The sequence below is a fragment of the Rhinoderma darwinii genome, chromosome 1 (assembly GCF_050947455.1).
Source record: "Rhinoderma darwinii isolate aRhiDar2 chromosome 1, aRhiDar2.hap1, whole genome shotgun sequence".
NCBI classification, from domain to species: Eukaryota; Metazoa; Chordata; class Amphibia; order Anura; family Rhinodermatidae; genus Rhinoderma; species Rhinoderma darwinii.
The window spans coordinates 376477191-376490835 of NC_134687.1; the positions used below are offsets into that span (position 1 = coordinate 376477191).

The following is a 13645-nucleotide window of genomic DNA, read 5'->3' on the forward strand; positions in this document are numbered from 1 at the left end:
ACTGAAGTCGTTTTTTTTTTTTTTTTTTTTTTGGGGGGTTTTTCTTCCTTTCTAGGCCATGTATGAAGCAGGTGAAAAGAGAAAAGGAACAGATGTTTCAGCGTTCATCGCTATCCTCACTACTCGCAGTCTTCCCCACCTCCAGAAAGGTGAGCTTAGCACGCCAAATCAATCTAAGTGCGGCATACTATTTACTACACAAATCCTCTTTGGCAAATTTTGAATGTACTGGAAACCAATTTTGCAGATAAAAAAAAAAATGGTGATTGTACATGAATATTTTAAGTTCATATGCTCTAAGTTGTGTTCAGTTTGCAGTACTGTGGCTGTCCTAGCATGTCCACAGGTCTAATAGCCCAATGTAACCGCATTATAGGAATCAGACTGGAACCCGTGGCCATAATATAGAAGCTCAAATGCACCAGAATTACGGATGTCTGAATCAAGCCTAAATTAACTTTTACACAGGCCAATGAGCGCTCTTTCCAAATCCTTGCCCTGTGTAAACAGGACCACGATCCGCCAAGCTTGTTCATTAGCTGATTGGCTCGTGTATGTGGCCCATACAATGGTCACTTGTCAGCAGCACATCTCCTTGGGGGATGGAAATGTATGTGGACATTGTAGTAATGATCACTTGTCCCTTCACATAACCGATCATTGCTCTGTGCGAAAGGAACAAACGAGAGCAGATACAGCGGTCTTGTTGATCGGCGCTCGTTTACACAGCCCGTAAAAGGCTGTGTAAAAGGACCCTTGGGCCATGTTCCCACCGGTCGGATACACTGCGTAAAGCTATGCAGCGTATCCGGCCAAGAACCCGCAGGGAATTCCACCCGTAAAACGACACAAAATCCTGCACCACAATTTGAAGTGGAATCTCCACTGTAGTGAAAAAAATCTCACTTACTCCTGACCGTTGTCATGGTGATGCGTCCAGCCTCCTGGGATGACGCTTCAGCCCATGTGACTGCTGCAGTCTGTTATAACTTTTCACTTGCCACCAACTGGATGTGTTTGAAGGTTTGTCATTCAAAGTACTTCAAGATCTTTTAGGCTGTGGATTTTGCATCAGACTTCGCTGCTGATTTGGTCGCCGCAGGCTTCTAATTCGCAATGAGAATAGGGTTTTATAATATTAGATTCACTTACATTGTACTATATTTTGTAGCAGATTTTCAGTGAGTATTACATCTGAAACCTCTAGTAGATATGCTGTGAATTTGTCCAAAACTATGTCCAGCATTGTTAACCAAATGAGTATTTCACATTTTAGCATTTGGTTAAGTATTTTATAATTTTTTTTTTTTTTGCTTGGCTACATCTGCAGAGCAGCATTAGCCACTTGAACAATGGCCAAAATACAACATAAAATTTACCATATTCAATGAATTATCCCCGAATACTACTCAGGTTTTGTAAACTTGATGTACCTTTGCCAACATTTCTATTACTGCTCCAATGCATATATAAAATAACAATAAAAAAAAGTAGTCATGTGTTGGGGCATGTTCACACACTTACTCCAGGATCTGGGGCAGAAATCCAAGGCTTCTCTGATTTCTGTTGCAGATGTGCATTATTGGCAGCTAATCTGCTTATTTCTCCAGGCGAAATACGCAGGAAATAAAAATCCATGCATTATTCCCACTGTGTGGACACACAAGCGGGGAGATGTTGTCCTTAGATTGTGACCTGGATTCCCAAAGGGGAATCCAGGACTAAATCTGTGTAAAATCTTGACTGGTGATAACGTTTACTTGTTTTCCACCATCTGCCCCATATCTATTGTTTGAGTTAACAAAAAGAGGTTTAACCCCTTTCCGCCGCAGCCATTTTTCAGATTTTCATTTTCATGGTCTCCTTCCCACCTTCCAAATGCCATAACCTTTTTTTATCTTTTTTGTAGATCGTCCCATGAGGGCTCGATTGTTGTGGGACAAGTTAGTTTTTCATGCACCATTTTATTTTACCATATAATGTACTAGGAAACCGCAAATTTGTGGGGTAGAAAGTGCAAAACTGTAAAAAAAAAAAATAAAAAAAATTTCTGCCTCCACCGTGCAATTTAAAACATAACTTTTATTCTGCAGATCAATATGATTATAGTAATACCAAATTTATATGGTTTTTATTTTACAACTGAAAAAACAGCAGAGAATGTATTGTTGCCAAATTCTGAGCCATAATTTTTTTTTCCGAGTGGCATGAGGGTAACTTTTTTTTTTTTTTTTTTTTCTGAGGTAACCAAAAAACAGCAATTCTGGCATTCTTTAGAGCCTTGATTAGGCCCCCCATGCTACCATAACACCCATCGGCACCCCGCAATCATGTTGGAGGGGGGTCACCCCCTCTTAACTATTTAATAGCCACGGTCGCTAGTAACCACTGCATTTTATGGGTTAAACAAGCATAATTGCGCATGAGCATGATCCTGCTGAAAGTGAAGTGTTGGTTGTAACCCGCTTTGTATGGAGCAGGCTCCGCCCCCTACCCAGCAATGACATAAGTATTTGTCTCCCATCGGAAAGGGGTTACGTTTTCAGAATTTTTGCCTGCAGCTTATACTCTTTTTGTCCTCATGACCACACTGTCTGCTTAGATTTTTTTCCTGTCAGCCTAGGCGTTGCGGGAATACAAATCCCCACATCTTTATCATAACTACTGTAGCTCAAATGTTTGGAAATACGGTTATTCCGGTTCTTGAAGTCCTGCACATACACGACTGCAAATATTTGACTTCTAAATCGTAGGACACTTTAAAGAGGTTCTGTCACTAGTTTAATAATGTCCAATAGCTAATCTAATAGGCACAGACTTATTGGGATACAATTATCACGAACATTATTTTAAGTTGAGCTTTTTTTTCTGAATATGCAAATGAGGCTGTACGAGACATGTGGGCATCCACACCAGCGACTCTTCTGAGGTGGAACTACGTCACAGCCTCTGACACTGTCCTATCAGCACAAAGCAGCTTCACACAAAGTATGTGGCTGGAGAAAAGGGATCCCTTCAAATAGCCATATCTCTGTTCCAGGTGGTCCACAGCCAGAGTATCTCCCCTTTCATATTCCACCAGAATTTACACCAGAATCTATCATATGGCACCAGGATCGCAGTTCCAGCTGTGAAACAGGAGGTGTCACCAGTTGAAAACAGTCTGGAATGGAAGGTGTATACTATGTGATCACACTGTTGCTGGGCAGGGAAGAGAACTGTATGCCGATTGGACAACGGCCTACAGAAAACATTACACTGGTCAGAGTGGAAAGATTGAGTAACCTTCTATTTGGCAAGTATCGCAGATTTAGAAAAATGCACATAACTTTGCAAATAGTTTTAAAAAAATCAGACTGTAGTTATCAGCATCATAGCGCCTATTTTAGTTGCGGGGATACGGAATTAATAAACCAGTGACAGATCATCTTTAAGCTGTGCCAAAGCCCTTTCTGGTCCCAGTTCTGCAGAAAACAGGGTTTATCGTATATGGACCCATAGGAACTCAATGTGCTATCGCACAGGATCCGTGCATGCAGCAATTCCATATGCATAGACTGATTCACCAAGTTAAATGGATAACAAAGGAAGACCAATATTTTTAGGTTCTTTACAGTAATCACTAATCCCTATCATCTGGACTATGTAAATGAGTATTGATGACAGGGTTAACTTTTTCTAGACACCTAGATTTTCAATATTTTTGCATAAAATGATTTCTTGCATGTCTTACCCTTTTTGATTCAATTGAGCATGTTTAAATTGCAGTTTTCCAGAAGTACCAGAAATACAGCAAGCATGATGTCAACAAAGCATTGGACCTGGAACTGAAAGGAGACATTGAAAGCTGTCTCACAGCTATTGGTATGTAGTATGGGAATCTCTCTTGTAGGACAAAATGTTGTAGCCAGTTAATATCGAAGTGTAAAACATATGCAAGTACAGCTTACTCTGTGTATAATAAGTGCTGCAACTTTCTAATATACTAGATATCTGCTAGCTCTCCGTAAATGCAAACCTTCCTGTCTACATTGACCGGTAAACCTGTAGCGACCCAGTTATGCTATCATTGTAGTTGAGTCATTCGTCTGTGTTCAGGACCGTAAAGTGATTTGCTATAGACTGAAATCCTAATAAATCCACAGCTATGCTATAGTTGGACTACACCAGGACAGGTTTTCAACCTCTCAATGTAAATATGAATGTATAGAGTCACTAGCTGCAAGCGGAGATCTATTTGTAGAACTGGGCATGCCGGCATTTTATTAACCATCTACCTTGAGAATCTATTTGGCTATAACACTACGTAATCGTCTTGTATTTTAGTGGACTTTGGCAAGGCTGACATTGACTGTACCATACCTCCCAACTTCAAATTCTCAGACAGACAACCGATGCAGTGCTGCAAATTTTTTAAGCCACCCCTCTAATCCCACCCATACACACCAAGTTCAGCCCACACCGTATCCTGCTCCAATAGTATGATGCCCATACAAATGCCCCCATGCAGCATGATGCCCATAGTGCCAGTGCCCTTTGTAGATATCATAATTGGGACTTCCTCTAGCTGCGGATTCCACTTCTAGAGCATAGGCTGGGGATTCTGCTCCTAGAGGGAAGCCCTGATGTCACTGTCCATATATGAACAGTGGCTACTCCTTGAGCAGTAGCCCCGTTGCCGACTCTGGCCGGGGATTCTGCTCCAGGAGGAGCACCTGTCGTCAATGTCAATATATGGCCAGTGCTATCTGGGGTTTCCTCTAGGAGAGGAAGATCATCGGAAACAGGGATTCTGCTTAAGGAGTAGCCACTGAAGTCACTGTCCATATATGGACGGTAATGTCAAGCGCTTCCCTGAGCACTGCGCTTAAAGTTGCTCTGTGCCAGGGAAGTCCTCGGTGAGCGGAGGAGCTCTCTGCTCCTCCACTCTGAACTAATTCTAAAGCAGGGAACCATCAGCTTCCGGCTTCAGAATTAGTACAAACTGTATCTGCGTCCGGAGAACGCACATACAGTTGACAGCGGGGCATCGCCTGGGACGCTGCCCAGAATCTGGGACTGTCCCGCTAAATCCAGGGCGGTTGGGAGGTGTGCTCTACAATACATTTTGAATTGTTTACCAAATTTTTATCTCAAATAGGCATTTGTGTGTAAGCCATGTACAGTAAATCAGTGTGTAAAACTTGTTCAGAATACTCTCTCAAAATATGATACAAATGTTTCAGGAGAAGAACAAGGAGGTCCGTGTCATGTGCCAATACAAATATTTTTCCAGATAACACTTTATGACCATGTTGCATCACTCCCTTAAGGGTATGTTCACACATCTTAACAAATTACATCTGAAATTACAGAGCGAAAACCACTCCTGAATTTCAGACATTTTTGCAAGTACTCGAGTTTTTCGCAGCGTCCATTACGGACGTAATTGGAGCTGTTTTTCAATGGAGTCAATGAAACTGTATTTTTACACGCAGTCTTTTGACAGCGACGCGTAAAATGACACTTCGTCTGAACAGAACATCGTAAAACCCATTGAAAGCAATGGGCAGATGTTTGCAGACGTAATGGAGCCGTCTTTTCCGGTGTAATTCGAGGCGTAAAACGCCTGAATTACATCTGAAAATAGGTCGCGTGAACATACCCTAACTGTACCACCCTGCTTGATAGAACTGCTTTAATTTTTTCAAAATGTGTATTGTATGTACTGTGGTAATATTTCAATCAGAAAAAGAATACAATGTGCATTCTAGAGGTAAAGCTAAAATGGTATCTAGTAAGAACTCCTAACTAAAAGCCATTCTCTTCACTCTTGCATACCATGAGGTCCTAGCTAATGGCCCTTTGGGGGCCACAATAATACCTAGCAGCTGTACAAGATGTTCAATCATAGAAGCTGTGAAGCATGGCAAATATTCTAGGTGCAAGCAAAGGCCGAATCCTATCACTCACTTCTAAAACGAACTGGTCGTTTAGAGTTATACCCTAAAAAAATATATATATATATATTTTTATTCTCAATCTAGAGTCCCTAAATTGTTCTAAAGTAGTGCTTCTAGTAGACTGTCAACACAAAGGCGATATCTTGCCGCAATTCCCCACTGTTGGACCCACAAAGTTTAGGCCAAACACTAGTGCCAGCCCAGTATTTACATCACCACAGAACTGCCAATACCATTGTCAACCACACAGAATTATACTTATAATGTACCAGCATAATATAACAATGTGCATAAACAAAATCCAGTCCTAAAGTAGTCATGGATTAAGAAACCCATTGAGGGTTTGCTTCAGCAAGACCGTAACTTTTTGTAAATTGAAGCCAGACTGATCTTTGCCAGAAGTTACTGAAGCTAGACCTGTTGTGCGATTTCTTTATTGGAAGCTGTGACTAGTCATATGTTGCCCCTACAGTGGCCACTGGAGGAGAATTGTAGAACTGCATACTGGCTATTCAAATCCATTTAAAACTAATCTAATGGTCTGGGTCTGCAAGAGCCATTGCTTTTTAGAGGCCCTCTGCTCTGGGTTATAGATTGGGTCCAGAGCGTCACATGCCCTTATAGGAGATATAGAAAGAGTTCTTATATTTTACAAATAACATCAGCTCGGTGTGCTTTTAGAGGTTGCGTTGACTATAAAATGTGATTTTATTTATTTTTTTGTTTTTTTTTTTTCTTTACAGTGAAATGTGCTACAAGCAGAGCTGCTTTCTTTGCGGAAAAACTTTACTTGTCAATGAAGGTATGACATACTTACTTGATACCAATTTCCAATTCCTTTATCAGCCATCCAGCTCTATTCGATTTGTGGCACATTTATTCGGACCGAAAGTCCCCCTAATTGCCCTGAAAACACGTGTTGGACGTTCTGTCTTCTACAACTGTATCCAACCCCCTTTAAGCTCTTAACACCAAGCCAGCATTAGTAATGTGAAAGTTACAGCAACATATATGGGTAGAGAAAGGAGTAATTGCAATGCATTTTGGAAAGGCTGCCTGCAAGGCAGTGGCGTAACTACCGCCGTAGCGACTGCTACGGGGCCCGCGGCATGAGGGGGCCCGTGTCACCCGCCGGCACGGGCCCCCACCATGGCCGCAGGCTCTGCTAGCAGCCGCTATGGCTGCTACAGCGGGACGCCACTGAACACTACGGCAGAGCAGGGAGGTATCTCCCCGCTCTGCCATTAAACAAAAGACATGTATCCCCTATCCACAGGACAGGGCATACATGTGTGATCGCTGGCAGCGATAGGGAGATCGGGGGACTGAAAGTCCCCTGAAGTTCTCCATCACAAACCTCGGACTTCCGGGGTCTGTGTCGGCAGCTCCGTAGAAATGAATGGAGCGCGGGTCGCGCTTGTGCGCATGCGTGACCAGCACTACTTTCATTTTTATTGAGCTGCTGACACAGACGCCGGAAGTCAGAGGTTAGTCATGGAGAACTTGGGGGACTTTCGGTCCCCCGTTCTCCCTATCGCTGCCAGCGATCACACATGTATCCCCTATCCTGTGGATAAGGGATGCATGTTATTTGTAGGACACACTATAGGTCACATTTTTTTTGAGGGGGGGGGGGGGGGTTGTGTGGCGTTAGCGCCATACAGTCGTCCCCCCCCCCCCTGTAGATAACGCCATACAGTCTACAGGGGGGGGGTGCTGTAAAAGAGGCACTATCTACAAGGGGGGGAGGTTTGTGTGACACCCAGGGTAGGGGGGGGGGGGGGCCTCAGTCAAAAGTTTGCTATGGGGCCCAGTCTTAGTTACGCCCCTGCTGCAAGGCATTATGAAAAAGCCCTCCTAGGGTCATGTGATCCTTTTTCTAATCTGTAAAATGGCGGCTGGTGCTCGCCGACAGCTGCCACTTTGCCAAGATTAGTGCACCACATACTCGGTCATGGCACTAATCAAATTTGATGCGGATTTCTAAAGTTTCATATTCGACTAGTGTAGAATTAATTTGCTCATCTCTAATAGTAAATATATTTTTAGCTTCAGAATGGCATCTCAAAACGCCAGTCTCTGAAAAATACAATGCACATACCTCTTAATACATTTTCGCAATTGTGGATGTCCGTGTGCCAGGATTTCAAGTCTACTCTAGCAATGAGCAGGCATAGGTTTGCATCATAACGTACGTTGATGGTAAATCTGTTGGTCTGTGGAAGGCATAGGGACTGCATTTTTCTTCACTGGCAAGACTGGAGAAAAGTGTGTAGGCTAAAAAAATAGGGGGAAAAGCTGCAATTCCGCCGCAAAAAATCGTAACTCCGAAAATCTTATACTTACCCAGACTTTTATGCTTCATCTAGACTGGCCACCTGGGACTGTTTCATCCCATGTGACCTCTGCAGCCAATCACAGGCTGCAGAGATAGCATGGGATGAAACATTCTCACAGGAAGCTGGCCTGCAGGACAGCAGAGGGATGTGTCGCCATGGCTACATAAGTATGAAACACTTTTTTATTTTGTTTTAACAGTTTTCCGCAGCGGACATTCCAGCAGAAAAAACGCTCCACAATTTGGTGCAGTTTTTCGGATGGAATTCCCTGCGGCTGCCAAAGCTGATACTGTGTACTATTACGCAGCTTTTCTGCAGTTTGTGAACATAGCCGTGTGGCGCTGCTGTCCATCTGGTCTCCTTTCTCAAATTACAAACCTGTAATCTGCATTCTTTGAGCTGTACCTGCGTTAAAGGGGTTTTCCCACAAGGGAAGTTTATGACATACACAGGATACGTCAGATGCGGGTCCCACCTATCTCTAGAACGGGCCACCAGAGCTGGGACCCGCATCTATCTGACATCCTGTAGATTTGTCATAAATGGCCCTAGTGGGAAAACTCCTTTAAATATGTACAAGCTGTACATGTGTTAGAGGAAAGAGGCAGTGGCCACATTGTGCAGAAAGATTGCTTAGGGCGCTATAGTTCTGTGGTGTCACAGAAGGGAGGTCCTGGCAGGCATTTATCTTGCTATATCTAATTAGAGTAATCTGTTTATGTATGTGATTTCACAGAAAACTTCTTCTTTTCACCTTTAAACAGGGCTCTGGAACTCGGGACAAAGCTTTAATTCGCGTTATGGTTTCCCGTTCAGAAGTAGACATGAATGAAATTAAGGCTCATTACAAGAGACTGTATGGAAAAACATTGCGTCAAGCCATTTTGGTATGTATAATAAGAAAAATCCAGTCATGTTTGTGTAATTAAAGATCAATCGTATGTGCCAATAAAAACTACTGCTCGTCACACAAAAAATAAGCCCTCACTGCTTAATCGATGAAAAAAACATCAAAGTTATGGCTCTCAGAATTTGGTGAAAAAACTAATTTGTTCTTTAACAAATTTAGTTTTTTCTTAGGAATTAATACTTTTTTTCTTCATATTTTACTACTTTTACATTTTTCTGTTGCCTAAAACCTCGGTGTGCACCTTTCATAGTCTGGTGTCTTATAGTCCGAATAACACGGTACATAGATCCAACCTCTACACGTGTTTTGCACGTAGTTTCTTCTGGAAGAAGTGTGAAACATGCGTAGGGGCTGGATCTTTTTACTGACTTGGTCTGTATGCCTCATTTTTCAGGATTTGGTTATTCCATTTTGCTATATTTATGTGGAGTTCACTACCTGCTGTGTATATGTATTAATATGGTTGACCACTTGCCTTGCACTATTTTATTTCATACCCTTTAAAAATATTATGGTGTTTAAGGGCTAGACAGTGTGTTGGGGCGGGGTCCATTATCTTTCCTAATGTGTGTGTGGAATTTTATGAATGGTACTTTATTCAGTTATCAATATATGATTTAATAAAAATTTGTTGTAGATAGAAAACCGCTATTAAGTTAGGTGATGTTGTACTATATTTTTACACAGTAAAACAGTGTATAGTATGTGTGCATCTCTCTATACCACCAATCAACGCAATTGGATGGATAGAATCTCAACATTGATAAATCTGGCCCACTGTTTTCGTGACACCTTGAAAGACAGAAATTAATAAATATGAAGGCAAAGGGAAGTTTTATTCCTCTAAGCCCTAGTTCAGTTTTTTATTTTTATTTTTTTGCAGGCAGAAAAATCTGCCTCAAATTCCTTCAAGAGCTTTGAGGCAGGATTTTGATCTGCCTGCACTTTCCTTGCCGCGTTTTTCAGCCACGGCAGTTCAGCACCGTGGGCAAAACGCTGCGAAAACTGCTTTCTCTGCCTCCCATTGATGTCAGATGGAAATGCAGGAACAGTGTGTGCATTTTTCCCACAAGCGTTTCCATTTTTATTTCAATTGGAGACTGTTTCAGATGTTTCTTAGATTAGTTTGAAGCAGAAACCGCGTCAAATCGTGCCGCCTATTATTTTTTTTCCCATCATGGATCTGTAATATTGCTGTGTACGTGAGCATTTTAAGGAGGAACGGTGTTAGAGATCGATAAGCATTTGATTTATATTTTTTTATATTTTTATTTACAGGATGACACCAAAGGAGATTATGAAACCATTTTGTTGGCTCTGTGTGGAAGTGATTAAACAAGATCTAATCACAATCTTATGGAAGAACACCAAATAATTGCTTAAGCCATGGTAGAAGACTATAGGCATCAATTGTCTCAATGCAATATTACATTTCATTAAAAATGTTGTGTTTAATACACTTTATTTTACATAATGCATTTTTGCACCAAATTACAATTTGTCAATACAGTTCAAAAATATTTGAAACTTGTGTACATATGCAAGGATTAAATGCTTTAATGACTTTAATTTGTAAACACCTACTGCAAGAATTGACAGTTATATAACAAACCTTATTCTCAATAAATTCATATAGCTACACAGTAGTAAATCTGTCTGCTTATACCAACCTTCTCAACCTTTGTTGGTCCAGAACGAGTGGTCAGTCCTTGCGAAACTGAAAAATAATACTCTTCTCTTTCTGAACCCAGTATAACCTTAAAATAAGGCTAAATAAACTGTTACTGTATGATGCTAAACCAGATATTGGTGCGTTCAGAGAAAGGCCTGCGCAGCATATGACTCCTTCTGCCTTCCCAGCTGTGCCTCACCACCAACAAGGGGGATCCTCATCAGTTAGGTTCGAGAAGGCCTGATTTATACTAATAGAGTAAAAGGGTACAAATGTGTATTCTTCTGCCACCGTGCTTCGTAATGGTACCGGTTTCCAAGCAATTCCAAAACGCAGGAAGTATGATACAATAGCACAACTATCAGTAATGACCATGCATGATTAACATGCCAATAGCAATAATTATCAAAAATAGAGGGTTGGGACCCTAGGCAAATTTCTAGAGTGATCTACTTTAGTTACAACTAAACATAAAACCAATGCATAAATATTTGCCCCCTACAAGTCAATATACTGTATAGTAATGGCACATTTGGTTAAAATTACCGCCTTCGAGCAGCAATTTTTGTCTGAGGCTGTTTCATCACTAGTCCTTTTTACATGGTCAACTAGTGTCTGAAGACCGTCTGGTCTAGTCAAATTTACAGCTGTGCTATAGTCTTTCTAAAGCATAATCAGTAACTTTTTTTGGGTATTTTCCAATTGCCTTCTCCCCCCCTTCAAATGTTCTGACAAGTCACGCAGGCAGTGACATGTCTTGAAGCAGCTCACGCTACAACTTATGTTTATGAAGAGAAAATATCTTTAAAAAAACACCACCCCAATACATGCTACCTCTCCCATCCCCCCACGCCATGATTGATGACTGGCTCCTGTTTATCTGTATACCCAGCAGCCCATCAATCACTTTGAACAGGGATGGAGGGGTGCACTCCTCATAAATACACTGAACTCATAGCGCTGTTTAGTATATTCTCTTATCGTTCCTTGTTACCAAATGGCACAACTTTTTATTTTTTTATTTTATTTTTTCCAGTTTGGCAAATAGTAGTACGGACATGTTGCTGGTAATATTTCGTTCCCTTGGTCAGCATATTCAGGTGATGGCTCTGCTTTAATATAAAGTTGTCCGAGCACGTTGCATCGCAGCCTACTGCATTTGGTGCTGCCGACTGGCTGAAGTGACCATGTTGACCCCCTGTCAACCATGGTAAGGGCATATGAGGAACCAAACTGGGCCATGAAGCCATAAAATGTGGTGTCTGGGTGTGTGGTTTACCTGGGAAAGTGATGGCACCAGGATACACTATGGGAGAATGGCAGGCTGGCAGAGGCAGTGTGATACTCTGGGCAATGGTCTGCTGGGATAACTTGGGTCCTGGCATTCCTGTGGTCATTATGTTGACAAGTATAATTTACCTAAACATGGTTACACACCAAGTACACCCCCTTGTGCCAACAGTATTCCTTAATGACAGTGGCTGCCTTCAGCAGGATAATGTGCCCTGCTAAACAGCAAAAATTGTCCAGGAATGTTTTGAGGAACATGATAGGTGTTGACTTGGCCTCAAAATTCTTAGTTCTAAATCTATATCTGTGGGCAGTGCTGAAAAAAGTCCAATCCATTGAGACCACCCTAAAAATAATAATTTTTGACCAAGTGGGCATTGTGGAGAGAAGTGTATGATGCTGACCAATCAGCATCATACACTTCTCTCCATTCATTTACACTGCATATAGTGATCTAACTAGATCACTATGTGCATACACACAAACACTAACGTTACTCAAGTGTCCTGAGAGTTAATAGACATCACTACCAACCAGGACGTGATGTCTATTCAGAATCCTGACACTTCGCTAACGTTTGTCATTTACAGCACAGCAGGCGTAATCTCACGAGATTACGCTATAAATGACAGCCCAGCATGATCTTGATGTGCTGTGCTCTAAATCACACACAAATGTTAGCGAAGTCTCAGGATTCTGAATAGACCTCACATCCTGGTTGGTAGGGAAGTCTATTCACTGTCCGGACACTTCAGTAAAGTTAATGTGTGTGTGTGGCTGCACAGTGATCTAGTATGATCGCTATGTGCTGTGTAAATAAATGCAGAGAAATGTATGACGCTGATTGGTCAGCGTCATACACTTCTCTAAAAAAAAAACAACGCCCTTTTGGTCAAAAGGTTAAATACACCCAGTTGGGCATGAAGCATAAAGATAAAAATAGGTTGTAACTCCGTAAAAAAAATCGTATTTCTAAATGAAAAAACACTGTTGTAATCTACATTACAGCGCCGATCACATTATGTAGAAGATCGGCCACTATAATGTGGTGACAGAGCCTCTTTAAAGTATCTGCTGCTTATGTCTTGGTGCCAGATACCACAGGACCCCTTCAGAGGTTTTGTAGAGTTCATACCTCGATGGGTCAGAGCTGTTTTGGTGGCACTAGGGGATCTGCACATTATTAGGCTAGCTGGCGCAGATTTATGCAATTATTGCCGGGCTGGATGGGGAAGTTGTACATGATCACATCCGGTTTAGATATGTCAGACAGGTTGACAACACAGCAAGAGACCTTTCTGGAGAGTTGTGTAAACCATTAGACCACCAAGGAAGGGTGCATTACGCTCTCCATGACCCTCTCCTATAACCCATTAACTTTGGTTTGCTCCTGTCTTCTATCCTAAGCGATCAGGAAAGCATGCATTAACCCCTCCACTACCCTAGCCCATCAAGCAAACATGAATTAGGCTGAAACATATATATTTTTTTT

The 13645-nt window shown here is 41.7% G+C and overlaps 1 protein-coding gene across 1 annotated transcript in view; it reads left to right on the plus strand.

Annotated features, from left to right (window-relative positions):
• Positions 1 to 10825, plus strand: part of LOC142652515 (annexin A1-like) — a 50856-nt gene extending 40031 nt beyond the window's left edge. The window contains exons 9-13 of the mRNA XM_075828166.1: positions 56 to 149; positions 3769 to 3864; positions 6686 to 6744; positions 9046 to 9168; positions 10470 to 10825. Coding sequence (XP_075684281.1) covers positions 56 to 149; positions 3769 to 3864; positions 6686 to 6744; positions 9046 to 9168; positions 10470 to 10526 — 429 coding nt within the window. The 3' untranslated portion in view covers positions 10527 to 10825. The remainder of the gene's footprint in view (positions 1 to 55; positions 150 to 3768; positions 3865 to 6685; positions 6745 to 9045; positions 9169 to 10469) is intronic.
• Positions 10826 to 13645: the final 2820 nt, after the last annotated feature.